Genomic DNA, 22297 nt, shown 5'->3' with positions numbered 1-22297 from the left:
ATGCCAGGTCCTTCTCTTCCGAAGACAGAGAAAATATTTTCTCTTTTTTTAATGTTGAAAAAAGTTGAATATATGAAAATAACCCAGAGATCTACTGAAACATCATAATTATCTGTCCCATTCCACTCTGTACATGGGCATTGGGATATGGATGCTTCAGTGTGTAGAAGAGCAGTTGTACTTGTTTTCCTATTCTGTGGTAAAAATAAATCAGTTTATAATCTTTGTTTGATGAGGACCTTTTATTATTGAAATATGTAATGACCAAATGAAGTCAGACATCAGTGGTTGCTAAGGTACTTCTGGCACACTTGTGATAGCATTTACAATTTCCCCAAATTAACTAGAAATAAATTGGATGGAATCTCATGAAATAATGACATTCTCCACATCCTGACTTATGTTATATTATTCCCCCCACTAGTTATCCTTTCTAAATAAAAAAGGAATTGATTTAGTTTATACAGATGTGAGTTCAGACTCAGAATGACTTTGGCTGTCCTTCTCCTTCCACATATGATCTTTAACAACCAACACACACACACGCACACTGTGTGTGTGTGTGTGTGTGTGTGTGTTTATATGTATATATATCGGTATATGTATGTATGTACACACACACACACAGTGCATTCAGAAAGTATTCAGACCCCCTTCACTTTTGTCAATTTTCTTATGCTGCAGCCTACAGTTTCTAGTTATTAAAATTCATTTTCTCATTAATCTACATTCAGTACCCCGTCATGACAAAGTGAAAACAGAATTTTAAAAATTCTGGAAATTTATTAAAGAGAACAAACTGAAATACCACATTGGCATAAGTATTCAGACCCATCACTCATAGTTTGTTGAAGCAACTTTGGCAGCAATTGCAGCCCTGAGTCTTTTTGAGTACAATGCAACAAGCTTCGCGTACCTGGATTGGGGAATTTTCTGCCATTCTTCCTTGCAAATCCTTTCAAGTTCAGCCAGGTTGAATGGCGACAGTTGGTGGACAACCATTTTCAGATCCCTTCAGAAATGTTCAGTAGGGTTCAAATCAGGACTCTGACTTCAGAGAGTTATTCCTAAGGCACTCCGATGTTTTCTTGGCTGTATGTTTTGGATCATTATGTTGGAAGGTGAACCTTCAGCCCAGTCTGAGATACCAAGCGCTGTGGAACAGGTTTTCATTGAGGATATCCCTGTACTTTGCTCCCTTCGGCTTCCCCTCAACTCTGACCCCCAGTCAGAGTCCCCCAGTCCCTGTTGCTAAAAACCACTCACACAGCGTGATGCTGCTACCAACATGCTTCACCTTTGGGATGGTGATGAGTGGCTCCTGGTTTAGAATTGTGGCCAACAGTTCAGTCTTGGTGTCATCAGACCAGAGAATCTTGTTCCTCACAGTCGGAGAGTCCTTCAGGTACTTTTTTGCAAACTCCATGCCAACGTTCTTGTGTTTTGCACTGAGGAGAGGCTTCCATCTAGCCACTCTGCCATAAAGCGCAGATCAACAGAGAGCTGCAGTGATGGTTGTCCTTCTGGAACTCTGTCCCATCTCCACACAGGATATCTGAAGCTCAGGCAGAGTGACCATCCGGTTGTTGTCACCTCTTTTACTAAAATCGTTCTCCCTCTATTGCTCAGTTTGACAGGGCAACCAGTTATTGGAAGAGTCCTGGTTGTGCCAAACTTCTTCCATTTGAGAATTATGGAGGCCACTGGGCTCTTAGGAACCTTCAGTGCAGCAGAAATTTTATTGTAGCCTTCTCCAGATCTGTGCCTTGCAGTAATCCTGTCTGTGAGCTTTGCAGGCAGTTCCTTTGACCACATTGCTTTTGCTCTGCTACACTCACACTATGCATTGTCAGCTGTCAGCCTTCTACAGAGAGGTGTGTGGCTTTCCGAATCATGTCCAAGCAATTTAATTTACCACAGGCAGACTCCATCAAGGTATAGAAACATGTCAGCAACGATCAAGAGTTGTGAGGCACCTGAGCTAAATTTCAAGTGTTGTTGCAAGGGATCTGAATACTTATGCCAATGTGATATTTCCATTTTTTTCTATTTAATAAATTTACTGATATTTCTAAAATTTTGTTTTCACTTTGTCATTATGGAGTACTGAATGTAGATTCATGAAGAAAAAAATTTCAACAACTGTACAATCAGAGTATCTCCATCCATCTCCCCCTTTCTCTCTTCTCTCTCTATCTCTCTCTCTCTCTTTATAATGGGTTTGTTTTTTGCCTTTGCCTTTACTTTCCAATTAACATTTTCTTAGAGCTAACCAATATGAATTCACTTATTTCATAGTCAGTGCATGTAAAGTCATTCCATTTGTAAAGTTGTAGTGAATTTAGTTCCAGTTTGCATCATTTAATCTTATAAATCCCCTTTTGCAAAATAATGTTCATTAGTATCAGGGCTGGTGATTGCTTAAATCTTTTCAGCCTAGCCATTTCATTAGCAAGAACTGATAGTGTTCCTGCTGCTTTTGCTTAGATTGGATGAAGTGATGGCACAAAGTGCTGGAGCAAAGTAATGTTTTATAAGCATATTGCTCATGGCTGAAAAACTATTGTGGACTCTGCTACTTTTTCTGGGTGAACAGAGCACTGATTGCAATATTTCCCTGGATTGCTTATCTAGTATGTAACTTCCCCTCAGTTTTAAAATTATTTGCTATAGAAATTGGAGAGCCCACATGAGTGGGTTACATATGTGCATCTTCTTTTATAACAGGCAGGTTTTTTTAAAAAAAAACACATTTAAAAAAATCTTCCCAGACATTTTCTATAAATTAGATGGCAAATATACATTTAGCACTATCCTATCTATACTTCTGGACTTGAAGTAAAAACAAGAGACCAAGACATTTAGCATAAGTTCCCGTTTTTGTTTTTTAAGGACGCACCACTTTAAACAATTTCAGTTTTCTCTTGTGAAGCAATTCAGACTGTTCAGATAAATATTAATGGGGCTATTTGTTTTAAACTCAAAATAAAGTTTTCCCATTTTATGCGTAACTTTATATATTTTTTCTACACTCATTTAATCAGTTATTAACTCATTCTGAATTTATTTAGGAATCTTCGATTGAAGCATTTTGTCAAATATCTTTAAAAGTCAGGTTGTAATATTGTCTGCTACATCAAATCTGCAACATTTTTCCTCATAGTAATTGATCAAAGAAAAAAGTAATAACTTAGAATTTTTTATAGAAACTATGCTTACTTTCCTGCAGCAAGACTTTTCTTCTGTGGCAGGATCTTTCTGTTTTTAATGTTTTTCATTTGAGACACTATCTTGTCTAAAATTATTCTGCCCATTTTATTAGAGAGAATAAAGTTCTTAAGATTCTGCTACATGTGAAGTGCAGAGTACATGGGATAAAAAACAGATCTTCTCAGTAGAGGTTTCTAGACTATAGAATATATTGCTGATGGAGAGTTTCCTTGTTTCTTACTTTCAGCTATTTCAGATTCTTTGATCACTGATCAAACACATTTGACTACTCACTGCAAAAATACTGTAAACAAATATAAACAATATACTTGCAAAAGACACTAAAATTAACTGGCCTGTAATATTTTAAAGTATTCAGTTCCTTTCAAGCATGCTATGCATGTTCCTTAATTGCTGTTAGCTACTGATGGATACAGCTAACAAACGCAGCTATTCCACCTGCAAAGTATGGTGCCAACTTGTTGTAACTACAACTTGTTCAATGCTGTCATAAGTTTGAACATTCGTTGAAGGGGTGGTTGTTAAGCAAGGTAAAAAGCTAAAGGAGTCCCTGTGGATTTTACTCCATTAGTCATTGCCAACTACCGAAAGCGCTGCTCATCTCCATTTCAAGGCCATTAGTCAGCGCTGTTGAAAGATATTTCTGCAGTCATGGCTAGCATGAAGTCATGGAGCACTGTTACCTTCCAATCAAAGTGGTACCTATTTATCTGCCTGCATTTGCATGCTTTTGAACTGCTAGGTTGGCAGGAGTGGGGCAACGACGGGAGCTCATGTAGCACTTAGGTCTTAAATCTGGGCTGCCGGCTTTCAAGCTGACAAGCCCAGTGTCTTAACAGTTGAGCTACTGCGCCATCCCTGTTAAGCAAGGATCGTCTGTAATTTGAGGTTTACTCTTCGAAACCTAAACATAGTTATATAAGTATTTTCTTGAAAGTTGCATAGGATTACTTCTGAACTGATATATATATGCAGCTACGTATCTTTCAGTCTGGCTTTTTACTATAACCATAAGAATTCTGCTGATAAATGTGCACTTTATATTTGTATTAGTAGAGAATATAAATATATGAATGCAATTATATTCCAAGCGTTGAATCAAAATGTTAGCAGAGGAACTCTGGCATACTTGTATTGTATGTATTCAGTGGCTTTGTATTTTAATTGAGCCTCATCGCAGATTTAGATAGTATCCCTTCCTAAACTAAACCTAGTTGATACTTGGAAACTATTTAACCAAAGTTGCTTTCACTATTGCAAATAAAAATAGCAGGATCTTCTTCCCTTTTACTCCAAAAGAACCTATCAGTTTTTGGATCTGTCTAATTTCCCTAATTTGAACTACCGTATATACTCGAGTATAAGCCGAGTTTTTCAGCACGTTTTTTGTGCTGAAAAACGTCCCCTCGGCTTATACTCGGGTCTATACGGCTTATACTCGAGTTGTTTGTTTTTTTTAAGCCCCTCGGCTTATACTCGAGTATATACGGCTTATACTCGAGTTTTTTTTTCTTTTCTTTTTTTCACATTTTATCGGACGGCGCGGGGAAGCCCTGCCGGTGCAGTGAGAGGCGGGCGGGAGCCGCCAGCCTTCTCAGCTGAGGGAGGGAGGGTTTCCCCAACCGGTAGGTGCCTCATTTCCCACCCTCGGCTTATACTCGAGTCCCCAGTTTACCCCAGTTTTTGGGGTAAAATTGGGGACCTCGGCTTATACTCGGATCGGCTTATATTCGAGTATATACGGTATTACTTTTTTGATAATTTGGGCTGAGAGATTGTGGCTGGCCCAAAAAATCACCCAATGAGATTCCATGATTAGGGTCTATGTACTCCTGCCTTTACTCCAATATATGAACTACTACCAATGATTATCAATTAAGGGATATCAACATTTGGTCTTTTTTTTTTCCCTCTTAAGAATTTGAAAGAAAATGTAGTATAGAATGATTCTGCCATGCAGCAGCATCTAACCACCTATGAGTTCTACATAACTTATAACAGTTTTTATTTAATTGCCCATATTATTGTTTTCATCAGTTTTTGTTTTCACAGCAACAGGTCTGTATAAAAGAGGATATGTTTTCTATTTGCTATCTAGGATTTTTTTTCTTTTTTAATAAAATGCAAAAAGTAAAGAAAAATAATATATAAAATGATAAAAGTAAAAAAAGAAAGCTAAAAACAAACAAAAACACATAGAGCTTATATTTACTTACATACGTGCATATATAAAATTATACAATAAATATATAAATACAAATGAAATCCATATTTTATTACAATAATCCATAATTAATTTGCATTTAATATATCTCTGCTTTTGGATTCAGCACACAAAACTGTTGAATTACAGTATTTGTCTCCACTTCTCAAATAATCCTTATCATATTCTGGAGCAGAATGAAACTTTGGATGACAGTGAAGCAGCAACGTCTTATGAGCTTCTTATGATATTTAATGTATCTATTTTTATAAATATCTTACCTATACATCTTAGTTTTCTTTTTTATTCAATAAACACATTTTCTGTGAGAAATATTCTAAATCTAAACAAGTTACTAAAGCCTTCAGATATGATACATTGACATTAAAGTAATAGGGAAGAACAAGAAATCAACAGGACAAATCTAGGCTTATCTATCTAAACCAATAAAGTAGTCAAAAATTGATGGCTACATGATAGCAAGAAAATATAAGTAAACATAATAAATATAAGTAAACAAAATAAATCCTTTCCATTTGATTCCTACCTCTAATGATTATAATGATTATAATATATTGAACTGTGATTTAGAAATAAAGTTGACAACAACTATTAGAGTACTTTGCATGAAGAATTGAATCATATGATTGGAATCTTGGCTTTATGAGTCTCCCTTTAATACTTCTCTGCTGGGAGAAAAGCAAGTGAAGCAATTGCCAAAATAATTCACAACAGGCTTTGCTGCTAAACAGTGTCTATTAACTGCATAATAACTGTAATTCCCATGCTTGACTATTTAATCTGTACAAATATAAAGTTGGATTCCATAAAAACAGTTTTTGAAACTTTCATCAAAATTACACAAAAAATTAGCAGTTTTTATAGTAACTCAGAATATTGGCACTAAATAAGACCCTGTTTTATATTTTTTTGCCACCAAAAAAGCACACGGTCTTATTTCCAGGGGGGGGATGTCCACTGACTCACCTCACTTGTGCATGACACCCCCAGCCTCCTTTTCACTGTCAAAGGCCTTCAGGAATTTCTTCGGCTTCAGATAGTTGCAGCCAGGCCTCGCACACCTTGGCCCATTTCTTCTGCAACCAGCAAGGTTTTCCTGAAGGCCTCTGTAGCCGATAACAGAGCTCCAGATCGAGGTGGGCGAGATGTGTGAGACCTGGCTGCAACTATCCAAAGGTAAGTAATAGCGCAGTTCCCTATACACCCCATCCCTACCCTAGCTTAATTTTTATCCGTGCACCGTGGAGTGGGCGGGGTCTTAATTAGGGCTTATATTGGGTGTACGTGTAAAAATCAAGCTAAGACTTACTTTCTGAGTAGGTTGTATTTTCAGGAAAACACGGGTATCTGTTTATGGACAGCCAAAGAAAACAAGATTGCCAAGAACAGATTAAGATTAGAAATGACAACCAAATACAGTTAGAATTTACAGCTTGTATTGACAGGATACAAAGAAATTTTACTATTGTTGCTTTTTTAAACAATTCCATTGCATTAATGCTTAAAATATTTTCTTGATGCTTTTTAAATATAACCACTGCATATTTTCCAAGATGGAAGAAGGATACAACATCATCAGTATGTCTTCTTGCATTTAGGCAAAGCGTAATGTTTTGAATACCACTAATTCTCAGGCATGAATAATCAGATTCACATGTGAAGAGTTCAATTAGCTGCCTGTTCACAGAAATCTTCTCAGACTGACGGTTTGCACATAGGTAAGACTAGATAAGGTTCAGTGGCATTCAAGCATGGTCAGACTTCGTTCTCTTGTTCTCAGATAGGAATATCAGACTAATTCTCCATTTGACCTCTCGCCTGACTCTGCTAGTGTCTTTCCCACATTACCCCCCTTTCAAAACAGCGCTTCCTTTCTTTGTGGCATCCTCATTGTCCAAGTTCTCACAAGAAATTGGGAGGGATGGAAATGAAGCCAGTTCAAAGGAATCCGCCCCCATATCTGAAGTATCCGTTGGAGCAGGTGCTGTTGTCTGGAAAATATCTAGATGATCAGCATGTTCCTCTCCCATCTCTCTCAGGAAGTGAAGGCCGGAAGCGGATGCCATGTCTCCCTCCAGAGGGTCCCACTCTGTCTGGTTAACTCCCTTAACTCCTTTCACTTTGATTCCTTGGGGGGTTCCGCTGCATGGAAGGGAACTGGGAGTTTGGGAGGTGATGGCTTTTTTGGGAAACACTGATGGAATTCCCACACAAAGTCAGGGACATGCACATATCTAGTATTGTCCCAGGAACATTTGAATTCAGGGAAGGGGAAATCCTTGATATCCGCTGCTATTGTATATCACCAAAGTCTCTTAATGTTCTGGGCAGCATCTTGAACACACCCACCCATGTCCTGCTGTCTGGTTATCATGGTAAAGTAGCAAAACTTCCCTCAAAGATGCAGGCAGGCACCACTATTCTGTGAGCTTCAAATCCCTTTCTTCCATTGAAAACAATGGAATAACAATGGAGTATTACTGGAACTCCCTAGATCAAGAGTGTCAAACTTGCGGCCCACGAGCCAGATGAGTCGCAGCCTGGCCATGCCCATCCCTGGTTTCGTGAAGGGGAAAAGTGTTAAGATGCATCACGTGATGACAACGTGATGCTGTGAGTTTGACATCCCTGCCCTAGAGTATCCAAAACTAGTCAAGAGATTGCTGTTAGCAAATAAATCCTCGGGTATTGATGCTGCCCCCAATACCTCAATACCTGCTTCTGCAGGAACTTGCCAAAAGTTAGAGGGTTGTAAAATCCTTGCAGTAACTAGGGTCTGAGGAGTTCATTAGTACACAGGTTTATGGAACACTGCATCCAGCATCAATTTCTTTGAGCCTGGTACATATGTAAAGTCAAAGCAAGAGAAAAAAATGACTCCATCTTTCTTGCCTCAGGTATAGTAGCTTAATCTATTGTAGCATTTCCAGATTCTTATGATCGATATTGACCAACACACCCCTTCTAAGAAATGTCTCTCTTGGTCAAAACTGTTTTAACTTCTAACAGTTCTTTATTTAAAATGTCATAATTTATTTATGGGGAAGTGAATGCTCTGGAGTACAATGCACAAGGCAGAAGATGGTGCCTTCTGTAAGAGTACTGCTCCTGTAGCCATATTGAAAGGGTCAATATGGACATTAAATCGTTTGAATGGGTTGGGGTATTTGAAGAAGGGCTGTTGTAGCTGTTTTAGCTCTTCAAACGCCACCTGCTCTGTGCTTGTCCAAGCAAATTGAACTCTCGTTTCTTAACAGTTGAGTTAGAGGTTTAACTTTATGTGCAAAGGTAGGAATAAAAGTTGTAAAAGTTCGCAAAGCCTAAAAAACTCTGAACATCCTTTGCCTTTTTAGGAGCCTGCCATGAGAACACTGTGTGTATTTTCTGGGAATCCATTTGAACTCCATCTATGGAAATGCAGTAACCCAAGAAATCTAACTGTGTGATCTATTTAGTCCCAGGGGTTAAAATCCCAGCAAAGAGGCAATATCCCATGTCAGCTAAGGAGCTGTCAGTTTCGAAGCAATATTTCAATTCTAATCTGCAAAAAGGTTTTATTAGAGTCACCATTATGGACAAAGAAGTCACCAGCTTCTTTGTCCCTAATAGGAAAGACCGTGATTCCCCAAACCCAATCAGTGAGGTCCCAACTACAAAGTGCTTAGCGTCATAATAGTGAGAGACCATTCTCTAGAAGCAGTCATAATGGACTTATTCGATAGATTGCAAAGTACACATATATTTACCAAGTTGATCCTTCAAAATGCATATAATCTCACCAGAGTCGAGGTGGGGGATGAATTTTTTGACAGCATTTGATAAATTCAAATACACAATTGGGGTTAGTAAATTATGATGCTCTATTTCTATATTTATAAATCAGATTTTTTTAAAAAAGCATAAACTGTATGTGTGGGAAAGACTAATAAAATTACATTTTATTATGCTGTTCCTCTCCCATCTCTCTCAGGAAGTGAAGGCCGGAAGCGGATGCCATGTCTCCCTCCAGAGGGTCCCACTCTGTCTGGTTAACTCCCTTAACTCCTTTCACTTTGATTCCTTGGGGGGTTCCGCTGCATGGAAGGGAACTGGGAGTTTGGGAGGTGATGGCTTTTTTGGGAAACACTGATGGAATTCCCACACAAAGTCAGGGACATGCACATATCTAGTATTGTCCCAGGAACATTTGAATTCAGGGAAGGGGAAATCCTTGATATCCGCTGCTATTGTATATCACCAAAGTCTCTTAATGTTCTGGGCAGCATCTTGAACACACCCACCCATGTCCTGCTGTCTGGTTATCATGGTAAAGTAGCAAAACTTCCCTCAAAGATGCAGGCAGGCACCACTATTCTGTGAGCTTCAAATCCCTTTCTTCCATTGAAAACAATGGAATAACTATGGAGTATTACTGGAACTCCCTAGATCAAGAGTTTCAAACTTGCGGCCCACGAGCCAGATGAGTCGCAGCCTGGCCATGCCCATCCCTGGTTTCGTGAAGGGGAAAAGTGTTAAGATGCATCACGTGATGACAACGTGATGCTGTGAGTTTGACATCCCTGCCCTAGAGTATCCAAAACTAGTCAAGAGATTGCTGTTAGCAAATAAATCCTCGGGTATTGATGCTGCCCCCAATACCTCAATACCTGCTTCTGCAGGAACTTGCCAAAAGTTAGAGGGTTGTAAAATCCTTGCAGTAACTAGGGTCTGAGGAGTTCATTAGTACACAGGTTTATGGAACACTGCATCCAGCATCAATTTCTTTGAGCCTGGTACATATGTAAAGTCAAAGCAAGAGAAAAAAATGACTCCATCTTTCTTGCCTCAGGTATAGTGGCTTAATCTATTGTAGCATTTCCAGATTCTTATGATCGATATTGACCAACACACCCCTTCTAAGAAATGTCTCTCTTGGTCAAAACTGTTTTAACTTCTAACAGTTCTTTATTTAAAACATCATAATTTATTTATGGGGAAGTGAATGCTCTGGAGTACAATGCACAAGGCAGAAGATGGTGCCTTCTGTAAGAGTACTGCTCCTGTAGCCATATTGAAAGGGTCAATATGGACATTAAATCGTTTGAATGGGTTGGGGTATTTAAAGAAGGGCTGTTGTAGCTGTTTTAGCTCTTCAAACGCCACCTGCTCTGTGCTTGTCCAAGCAAATTGAACTCTCGTTTCTTAACAGTTGAGTTAGAGGTTTAACTTTATGTGCAAAGGTAGGAATAAAAGTTGTAAAAGTTCGCAAAGCCTAAAAAACTCTGAACATCCTTTGCCTTTTTAGGAGCCTGCCATGAGAACACTGTGTGTATTTTCTGGGAATCCATTTGAACTCCATCTATGGAAATGCAGTAACCCAAGAAATCTAACTGTGTGATCTATTTAGTCCCAGGGGTTAAAATCCCAGCAAAGAGGCAATATCCCATGTCAGCTAAGGAGCTGTCAGTTTCGAAGCAATATTTCAATTCTAATCTGCAAAAAGGTTTTATTAGAGTCACCATTATGGACAAAGAAGTCACCAGCTTCTTTGTCCCTAATAGGAAAGACCGTGATTCCCCAAACCCAATCAGTGAGGTCCCAACTACAAAGTGCTTAGCGTCATAATAGTGAGAGACCATTCTCTAGAAGCAGTCATAATGGACTTATTCGATAGATTGCAAAGTACACATATATTTACCAAGTTGATCCTTCAAAATGCATATAATCTCACCAGAGTCGAGGTGGGGGATGAATTTTTTGACAGCATTTGATAAATTCAAATACACAATTGGGGTTAGTAAATTATGATGCTCTATTTCTATATTTATAAATCAGATTTTTTTAAAAAAGCATAAACTGTATGTGTGGGAAAGACTAATAAAATTACATTTTATTATGCTGATATTTATTCAGTTTTATATGAATTAGAAGTTGTAAACTATCATCAAGATTAGCATGAAATGCCAGTTAAAAAGTATTTTCCTACCATTATTGCTATATCCTCTTAAAAATGTTTTTAATTGCCTTGTATTCCCTGTTTTTCACAATACATTTTTAAAAGATTCCACTTCATAAAATTTTATAAAAATAATAATATTTTTTGATTGAAACTAAGTAACTAAATCAAAAGTAATAACTAAATTTTCCTTTTAAATTAACTGAATATTAGTGACAACTGTTTTACATTTTTTTACAAAGATGTACTTGTTTCTACAGGAATTTTGGTATACGGTTCTACCGAATTTTCTTTCATGTTGTTTAACATTACATAAAATTACTGGAAGTAATCAATTATCTGTTTGTTTGGAATGAGATATTGCTGATAGGTTGATAGCATTCAAATACACATCACTACTCTGGACCAAGTGAGTGATGACATTGAGCTCTCTTTTTTCCTTTTATTTATACATAAACAGAACAAAGAAAAAAAATACAATAGTAGTGAAAGTAAAAAGCAATAAAATACAATTATATGAGTAAATGCCTATGTATATAAAATTGTATACAAAATTTCAATATAGAAGGGCTATATTTCTTTATAATTGTCAACATATAATCTACATCTATAAGTAACTTATTAATAAATCACAGATAACACGATGTATTTACCCAATAACTGGAGCCATAAGCTTTTGATGGACTTTCTTTGTTATATATGGGCTGTTGTTTGGGGAACTGGAGGTGACTGCCTTCAGGGTAGTGTAGGGTGGCGCCACCCTCAGTTCCCCTCAGTTCCCCAAACAACAGCCTGTATATAACAAAAAAAGTCCACAGCATAGGATAACACTCAGAGGACAAGGTCTAGGGTCCCAAGTCCAGTCCACCCAGCTAAGCCAGTCCATGAGGCAAACTGTAGTCCACAGGGCAAAATCAAGGCACAAGACAAAAGACAATTGACAAGGCAAAAGGCACAAGTCAAAAGCCGAAGGAATGTAAGCCAAAACAAACAATTGTTCCTGACAAAGATGAACTCCCCATGGCTTCTCCTTAAGTCAGTCCACTCCCGGTGTGCCTTGTGAGGAGTGGTGGGGCAAGTAGTCGCCCAAGTAGCCACACAGTCCTTCTCTGAGCTTGTCTATGTCCAGTCAACTACCTCCCCCAATGCTTGAGAGGCCTGGGACAGTTTCGGCCTCAGACCCTGGCCTCTCCAAACACCCCAAGGGAGCTGTGCCATTCCTGTCAGATAGTTCCAGTTCCAACTCCTCCTCCTCCTCCTCACCAGACTCTGATGGGACCATCATGAGGATATTAGAAATGAAATATTGAACTGGTACCTCAAGATTGTGATGGCATGGAATGGATCAAAATAGTTCAGATGTAATCCTACCAAGACCAAATTGCTAATGGTCAGTAGATATTTGGGCATTCTAATAGCCCCAGCCCCAGTATAGTAGTTATATTGGATCGGCTCATGCTGCTTGCACCTCACAAAAAGTGTGATTTGGGACATTTTGTTTAGGGGATCCTTTGCCCACTTTCATTTATGCAGCAGATGAAGCTTAGCTGGACAGGATGTTCTCCATGACCTGGAAGCTACTTTTGCAGAATGTTGCATTGATTATTGGTGGACTTTTGGGCCCAGTTCATAACAGCAGGTCGCTATCTTTAAAACCCCAAATAGTATTGCAGCAAGATATTTCAGACAATGTCTTGCAAGAATTTAGTTTGCCTCAAAAGAGATCCTGATTAAAGTTTCCTCCCCCGTAAGGTTCATGAAATGTAAGAATGGCATGACTCATATTTAATAGTTTCACTTTATGAAATGTTCTATAAACAAGTTAAAGCTATTTTATTTCCTTGGGCTTTTGGTATCAGCTGACTGATTATAGGCACCCATTAAATATTTTAACCTTCTGTTTTGTTTTTTTATATTGCTTTGAATATAACTATTTTTAACTTCTCCTTCCTGTGGAATGGAATGGAATGGGACGGGACGGAATAGAACAGAACAGAACAGAGCAGAACAGAACAGAACTGTATTGTCATTTTACATGTACACTAATCAGCATACATTAAAATGAAATTTTGTTTCATTTCAACATATACATACATACAGTATATGACACAAAAAAACGTAGCAGTCCAGTTTGAATATATACATATACACGGCAAAAGAAAAAGAATACTGCAAGTTTACAAGACAGATGGCATAAGGAACAAAGCTGTTGAAGTGATACATCATACAGACTCTTGGGAGTGGAACAAGTTGCAAGTATTATAAATTAAAATAAATTAATTTGACTTTCTTATAAGTAGCAAATGATTTGTTTTCAATTTTCTTAAATTTCTGTGGTTGGAGCTGGCATTGCCCTCTATTTATGGCTGAATTTCTCATTTAAAAGAAAGGCAGGTGCAGCTTCCACCCTCTTTTTGGTTAGATCTACATGCTGTGATTAGGTAATTGAAGTAGTCTATAGACTCAATTTATATAAGAGCATTAAAGCCTAAATGAAATAGCATTTGGTGTTTCTTGTTGTGTGCAGAATTTGCTACCTTCTCTGTAGGTAACACGCGGCTCTTTGGAACCAGGTCCCCCCAAAGATCTGGATAGCCCCCATTGTGTTGTTTAGAACAGCCGTCCCCAACCTTTCCAGTTTGGCGGACCAACGGGGTGAGGGGATGGTTCTGTGTGAGCGAACTCTCGCAGACAATTCCATTTGCACAAACAGCAGGCACGTGCACCCATCACTTGCACAAGTATTCACATGCTTGGCTGCTGCTTGGTCTGGTTCCTGGTTCCGATTGGGCCACAGCCCAGTTCTGGGCCCTACATTCTATTATCTTATCTGTAATATTAAAAAACGTTTTCAGGCTATTGAAATAATATGGTTTTTTTCAAAATATGATTTAATAATTTAATGAATAAGTGAATTAAATCTAAGCTATATAGAAATATTGATTCTTTTTTCCTTCTTGTTTCTCCTTCAGTAAAAAGTTAATTTCAAGACTGAAAATTGACAAATTTTGTTAAGCAAATTATTATTATTATTATTAACAATATTCTATAAATACATGATGTTTTCTTTCAATACTCAGAGTTATGAATTTTTTCACAGATTGTAATAGTCTAATTTTTGATGTAATATTAATATTTGAAAATATTAATATTTGGGTCTTTGCTTCTACATCTGAAGTAGATAAAATATCTTCAAGAAAGGACAGAAGTTTATAATACTGAAGAAGAAGCAGTGTGGGTAGTCCTTGAGTTATAACTGTAATGGAGTCCTCTCATTGATTGTGGTTGTAAATCGTAATGGTCATAAAATGGATCAATCTGATTCTACAACATTTTTGAACCTGTTAAGTGGACACGGTGGTCATTAAGCAAACACTGTAGTCACTAAGAGAAACTATGGTTTACTATAGGTTTTTGACAAAAGTATTTTAAAACATGGTCACGTAACCATGGGATGCTGCAAATGGCTGTAAGTGCAGCTGTGTTTGTGAGCACACAAAGGGTGCTATTACATGGCTGCAAGGGAGCAATGAGTATTAGAATCTCTGGTCCAGGTCATAAGTCTCCTTTTCAGGTAGGTTGTAACTTCAAAGGCTGCTAAGCGACCAGTCATAAACTGAGGACTGCCTGTATAATTTAGCAATGACTAGACCCAATGCAAGCAGTAGAAGGAAGGGGAGATTAGTACATTGTAATTTATTGGACATGCACATAGTAGAAATATCCTAAAATAGGGGTTTTGTTAATATAATATGATAATAATATTTATTAACCTTTATGTTACTTGCCAGATGTTTGGGGGAGATTGTTAAGGTCATAATATAAATACTGGTAATTGTAATAAATAATATACAAAATAAAGCGGGGGTAGGAAACTTTCCTTTCTAAAAATAGGCCAGTCATTAGAAATCCTTGCTTTTATTGTTTCAGATGAACAGGAGGCTTTGAATTCTATCATGAAGGACTTGGTTGCCCTCCAAATGAGCCGACGTCCCAGATTGTCTGGTTTTGATAGCATGAAGAACAAAGATTCCACACATTCCAATAGACAGGTAATACATTCCTGATAAATAGAATCTTGTTTATCATACATGTGTTTGTCTATTAGAAACATTGCTTAGGAATTAACTCCTCCAGCCACATTACCTTTCAGCAGCTAGACCCAGAGTTCTCAACAATCTCAGTAATATATTTTACTCTGCTGCAATGCCTTGGAGAACCCAAAGATTCTATCATACTTATTTTCAATTTGGAGGAGATGGTGTGTGTTATCAAAGGTAATTCAAGAGAGATGGATAATACTACTAGCATGTACTATGGTCAAGTTACTACTGTGCCATTTCTGTTTTGATGTCCTGGTCTTCTTTCCAAAATTGTCCAATAAATTCTATATTGAGAGCTCTATAAAACTCAAGAAATTGGGAATGTTGTCATGATGGGAAATATTGCAGATATTAATTACTCCATTCTGCCCACAAATATCTCTACAGACGTGCAAATACCTTTCATCCCTCTCTCTCCATGCTCAAATACTTCCTACCAGTATACTTTCAAGGTTGTTTCACAAACATACTCCATCCATTCTACACACTCACTCCTACACTTCTCATTCTCATATCATACAACTTTGACTTTTTCTCTTCTAAATAAATAATTGAGGTTTTTTTTTCTCCTCTTTAAGAAGAAACACAGTGCCAGCAACCCAAGTCTCCTAAACAACCTTATGATAAGAAAACAAAATAGTCCTGCAGTAGAGGAAAAAAAGCCACAGGTATAAAAAAAATTCTCTTCTAGTATTCTCTTTATACTCTTCTAGTATAAAAGCCAGTAATACAGTTTTTACAATAGTGCAAATAGCATTAATTTGAAAGAACTAAAATGAAAAGCAGCATTTTTCTGAATTTCTCCAAATAGAAAAGCATACCTTAGTTTCAGCTCTTGTGTTATAGCCGAAAGTAATTATATGAGGGCTCTGTCTTGATAGAACTATCAAGAAAGGTAGAATGCAGGGTTTTACTCATTTATTCAATTTATGTGGCTGCCCATATCACTGCAGGAATTCTGGGAAGTTAACATTATTATGTAACATCAAGCATTAATGTCAGCCAGGGTGCAAAACCAATTTGGTACGTATGAAACAATAACAGATTCTAATTAACAAGCTGACTCTAATGCCTGGGAACACATCCATGTCTTTAAGGTTTTCTGAAAAGCAGGAGGGTTAAGGCCGTGACACAAAAGTCCTGCTTCCTGGGTCCCACAAGGTGATACTTTTTAATTCATGGGCTAGTACCAGTCCTAAATCTACAGGTTGGTTAGAAACAAAAGAAATCCCACAAATAACCTGGCCCTATGCCATGATGAGCTTTTTGGGGGACAGACATACTCTTGGATTGCGCCTAGAAACACATAGCTAATTGTAAAAGTGTAACATCGGTGCACCACAATGCATAACTGCTAGCGCTGCTGCATTTTGAACCAGTTATAGCTTCTGGATACTGTTTAAGAGCAGCCGCATCTAGAGCACATTGTAGAATGGCACAGTAGTTAGAATGCAGCATTGCAGTTCAATTCTTAATGGCTCAAGGCTGACTCAACCTTCCATTCTTCTAAGGCTGGTAAAATGAGGAGCCAGATTGTTCGGGGGAATATGCTGACTCTGTAAACCGCTTAGAGAGGGCTATTAAGCACTATGAAGCGGTATGTAAATCTAAGTGCTATTGCTATTGCGAGAAACTACTTAGGTTTTACAAGAAATGTTAAGCTAAGAAATAATTTTGGTGAGAAATGTTAGGATTGGTATCGTTTGCTCATCTGAACAAGAAGGTATCAGATACTTTTCAGAAACCTGGATTGGGTTGGTGATAGTTAATCTAATCATAAAATCAAAGAGCTGGTGGGAGTTGTTGTCAGGAAAGCCTTCATACAGATTCATCTTGTGTGCTGGTTGTACCCTGTCCACCTCCCTCCCCCTGTGCATTTTACATCGTTGTTAATTTCTAAGTCAATTTTAGTGTTAATATTTATTGTTTTAACGTTATCATGTTGCTTTTATTTGTTGTAAGCTGCCATAGTCACATTTATGTAATATGGCAGTATATAAGTTTAATTAGAATAGAAATTGAATTGAATTGAATTGAATTGAATTGAATTGAATTGAATTGAATTCTTTATTGGCCAAGTGCGATTAGGAGGAATTTGTCTCTGGTTCATAAGCTCTCAGTATACATATAACAATAATGATAGATCATTATCATAGTCATTGTAAAAATACATTCATCATAAAACATTAAATTCAACACTTAGTGATAGTCATGTATACTAAATAAGCAATCAACATAAATCATACTAGGATACTAAGTAAACAATATAAATTGTAAGATACAAACAACAAAATTAGAGTCATGAGAAGATGAGATATGTAATAGGGAAAATGAGACTAATGATGGTAATACTGCCTTTCTAGATAGTTTGATAGTGTTGTGGGAATTAGTTGTTTAATAAATAAATAATCAGAGGTCCTTCAGATAGTTACTCGTGACCTGGTGATTTCATGACTAGATTATTGCAGTGTATTCTATATGGAGTTTCTCTTCCATCCAGAAGCTGCAGCTTCTGCAATGGTGCAAATAGTATCAGGCACTTTTGGATATGTCCATGTGTCACTGCTGCTATGAAATCTGCATTGGTTGCCAGTCAACTTCTTAGTGCAATTCGTCTAGATACCTGAGAGTCTGTCTGTCTCCAATTACCTCTGCCCACTTGGTACATTCCGGAAGAGTGGTCTGCTACACATCCCTACTATTAAACATTGTCACCTTAGGTATTCAGGAAGTATACCTTCTCTGTTTTAATCCCTGCCCTCTGAAGCAGACCCCCCTCCGCACCCCAAGTTACAGGCAGTACCCTTCCTCCTGGAATTCTGGATGGCTCTTAAACCTGGCTTTGGTCTCAGGTCTAGAACTATGTATTTTGTGGGACCCTGTTGTAGTTTCTTGTAGTTATAATTGTTTTAGCCTGGCCTATCTGTATATGATTTTAATTGTTTTTATTGGGATCTATGCTGGGCTACTAATAACAAATGTAAACTATAAAATATCCTCTGAGATACTTTTATTATAAACTGAATAATAATTATCAAAGTATTTAATAGGCAATATGAATAATTTTGTTTTGGCAGAGTGACATCAGAATAAAGTTTGAACATAATGGGGAAAGGCGGTAAGATTTTAATTTTTTTTTCTTTGTTTCTTTTTACATACCTTACTGCAATTCAGATGTACAGTCAGGATTGTATTTATTGGGACAAAGATACGTATTTTAGCATTTAGCCTCTGTACACCACCACATTGTGTTTGAAATGAAACCCTGAAGATATGAATGAAGGGAAGACTTCCAGTTTTAATTCATGGGGTTTGACAAAAGTGTGGCATTAACTATTGAGAAATTACAGCTATTTTAATACACTCACTCCCATTTCGGTGGCTTATAAATAATAAACATAACTACAAATTCAAGGATTGTTTTTAATACTTGGATGAAAATCCTTTGCAGTCAATAACTGTCTGAATTTCTGAAACCCAACCATATGAGAAATACTAAATTTCCTCCTTTGGGATACTTTACTGCAGTTGCCTTCAGCTGTTGTTTGTTTTTGGATTTTTCTGTCTTCAGTTTTGCCTTCAGTAAATAAACCTTCTATTGCACCGAGATCAGGTGACTGACTTAATCAGTGAAGAATATCACTTTCTTTTTTACCTAGAGAAACTCTTGGGTTGCTTTTGCTATATATTTTGTCTCATTATCCATCTACAATATGAAGCGGCATGCTATTAGTTTTGTAGAATTTGGCTGAATCTAAGCAGAGAATGCGGCCTTGTACACTTCTGAATTCATCCTCCTATTTTTATTATTTATTTATTTATTATATTTGTATACCGCCCATCTCCCGAAGGACTCAGGGCGGTTCACAGCCAATAAAACAATAGAAAACATATAATACATATAAAACAGCAAAAAAAATAGAAAATTTAATTCAATTGATGCCCTAAAACTTTTAAATACAAATTTAAAACCCCATTTAAAACCCCTGATTTAAAAACCTCAATTTAAAACTATGTTCAAGCTTGTCCTGCTCTTTGAAACAACAACGTCTTCAGCTCGCGGCGGAAGGACCTGAGATCGGGGAGTTGACAAAGCCCCAGAGGGAGATCGTTCCAGAGGGTAGGGGCCCCCACAGAGAAGGCCCTCCCCCTGGAGGTCGCCAGCCGACATTGTTTAGCTGACGGTATCCGGAGGAGGCCCTCTCTGTGAGAGCGCACTGGTCGGTGAGAGGATAATGGTGGCAGTAGGCGGTCCTGTAAATATCCCGGCCCTAAGCCATGGAGCGTTTTAAAGGTGATAACAAGTACCTTGAAGTGAACCCAGAAGACCACCGGGAGCCAGTGCAGATTACACAGGAGGGGTGTTACATGGGAGCCACAAGGTGCTCCCTCTATCACCCGCGCAGCCGCATTCTGGACCAGTTGGAGTCTCCGGGTACCCTTCAAGGGGAGCCCCATGTAGAGAGCATTACAGTAGTCCAGGCGGGATGTAACAAGGGCATGAGCGACCGTGCATAAGGAAGTCTGATCCAGAAAGGGGCGTAATTGGCGTATCAGGCGAACCTGATGAAAAGCTCCCCTGGCGACGGCCGTCATATGATCTTCTAAAGATCATATTCTATTAGCAGTCAGGTTATCAATAAATATCAGTGACCTGGTTTCACTGGCCCCTGACCATGTGATAACATGGCCTCCACCATGTTTGACAGATGATGGGATATGTTTTGGATCCTTTTCTTTTTCAGATTTTTCTCTTCCCATTCCTTATGGTACAAGTTAATCTTCATTTCATTAGTCCAAAGACTCTAATTCCAAAATCGGGCAGCTTTTTAGGAGGCAAAGTCTAATCTGGACTTTATCTTCTTTTCTTTTTTAAAAAAATCAAGTTTTATTGTTTTTTTCTTTCACAAACACCCACATATTTTATGAACAGAGTATTGGCCATATCATGTGTATATCATATATACAACTTGTGATAACTAAATAAATTTTACGTGGTTACAATTTTTGCCAAAATATTCTTTTTCCTTTTTTATCTTATCTTAATACTGCTACACTTATTATATAAACAATATCACCATCTGCTCTCAAATCCTAATTTCTTAACATTATTTCAATTAGATATCTTGTCTTATCCATTGTTAATCATATATATTCTATTTTAACTTTCCTATTAATTTGTTCTTCATCCTAATAAATTTGAATATGTTCAGAATTCCCTTTCCACCATTTCATCTCTCTTATTTTACAACAGTCTTTCTTCTCCTTCTCCTCTCTTTCCCTTCCCTCCCTTCTTGTATCCTTTTCTACTTTCTTCTTTCCTTCTCTCCTACTCCTACTCTACTTTCCCTTTCTTTCTCCCCCTCCTCCTTTCTTCGTCCCTTCCAAACTTCTCCCCTACTCTTATTTCCTCTCCCTTTCTTCCTTTCCTTTTCCCTTTCTTCTAGTCCTCTCTCTTCTTCCTCTCTTCTCCTCTCCTTCTGTCCCTCTACTCCTCCTTCCATTCTCTCTCCATTGTTGTATTCATTTTCAGTTCAATATTTTCCACAATGGTATCTGGGCAACCCCAATTTTTTTCTCCATTTATTGAATATATTTCTCAAATTCCCCATCACATTTTTTGATTATTAACAATGTTTCAACTTATTCCATTTTTATCTTGAAACCTTTTAAGTAAATTGACCTTCCATCTCTTATTGTCTTTAATTCCTAATTTCTTATTCCAACATAAATTAATTATTTTCCTCATTTACTAGCATTTCAATTTTATATTTTAATTTCATAGTTAAACCAATCTACATTTCATATTATATCTGCTGATCCATTTTACAATAAGCAATATAGTTCTTTTAATTTGCTTCTTACATACAATTTCTACTACTAACACCAGTCCCTTAAATCAACTAATAAATGCTTTAATTCCCTTCCTTCTATTCATTATTCTTCCCCTTTTAAACATTTTCTTTTGGTGTCTCCCGAATTCCATTTCTTAATATTTTTCTCCCATTCTCTTATTTTCTTCTTTTTCTTTGTATATTTATTGTATCTTTCCCCCTCTAATTTTTAAGATTGTTACCCTCTTAATTCTTCACCTCAATCTTTTCCCATTTCCTTCCCTTCCCTTCTTTTTTTGAGGAATATTCCCCCCATCCATTTTTTTTGTCACTGTCAATCCCAGTGTAATTGTCTATCTTTTTATCTTCAATTATTTTCCCTTCAACATCATGTTCTTGCTTCTCATTTGTATTCTCTTTTTCCTTTTTTTAAATATTCTAACCAGGCTTCCACTTCTTTATTATCCTTAAACGCTTCCCACACCTCCTTAAACATCTCCATTAGTTCCTCATATCCCAATATTCCATATTGTCAATTCAAAAAAAATATTTTAGTTTATGTGTAGTTTAAATTCAGATCCATGTAGTGTCTCTCTTTTCTTTTTTATTTTCAAATAACATCCAGTTCTAGTCCATTCCAGTTTAAGGCTTTGTTCAAAGTCAGAACCCAGCTGTTTAAACAAATACTCCTTAATATTTCTCATGTAGTCAAAGCAGTCATTTTAATACTTTCTTTCCATTAGCAGCTGCCTCTCTCCAATCCGCAAATCCCAAGGCAACGAAGTAGCACGTTTAAATCCACATAAAAAGTACTTTCTTTTCAATTCCTTTTCCTTTCTTCTATTCCTCTCTCTCTTTCCTCTCTTCTCCTCTCCTTCTATCCCTCTACTCCTCCTTCCACTGCTCTCTCCATTGTTGTGTTCATTTTCAATTCAATATTTTCCACAATGGGTATCTGGGCAACCCCGAT

At 37.4% G+C, this 22297-nt stretch overlaps 1 protein-coding gene across 3 annotated transcripts in view; it reads left to right on the top strand.

Moving 5' to 3' along the window:
- MAP3K3 (mitogen-activated protein kinase kinase kinase 3) overlaps positions 1 to 22297 on the top strand; it is a 55503-nt gene that overhangs the window by 953 nt on the left and 32253 nt on the right. For 2 of the 3 annotated variants that reach the window (XM_058180857.1, XM_058180858.1), the window contains exons 2-4: positions 15321 to 15442; positions 16072 to 16161; positions 18571 to 18611. In XM_058180857.1, coding sequence (XP_058036840.1) covers positions 15321 to 15442; positions 16072 to 16161; positions 18571 to 18611 — 253 coding nt within the window. The remainder of the gene's footprint in view (positions 1 to 15320; positions 15443 to 16071; positions 16162 to 18570; positions 18612 to 22297) is intronic. The other variant, XM_058180859.1, reaches the window with a different exon arrangement.

The sequence above is a fragment of the Ahaetulla prasina genome, chromosome 4 (assembly GCF_028640845.1).
Source record: "Ahaetulla prasina isolate Xishuangbanna chromosome 4, ASM2864084v1, whole genome shotgun sequence".
NCBI lineage: Eukaryota > Metazoa > Chordata > Lepidosauria > Squamata > Colubridae > Ahaetulla > Ahaetulla prasina.
The sequence above is the reverse complement of the archived record's forward strand: the minus strand, read 5'-3'. Positions and strand labels throughout refer to the sequence as shown.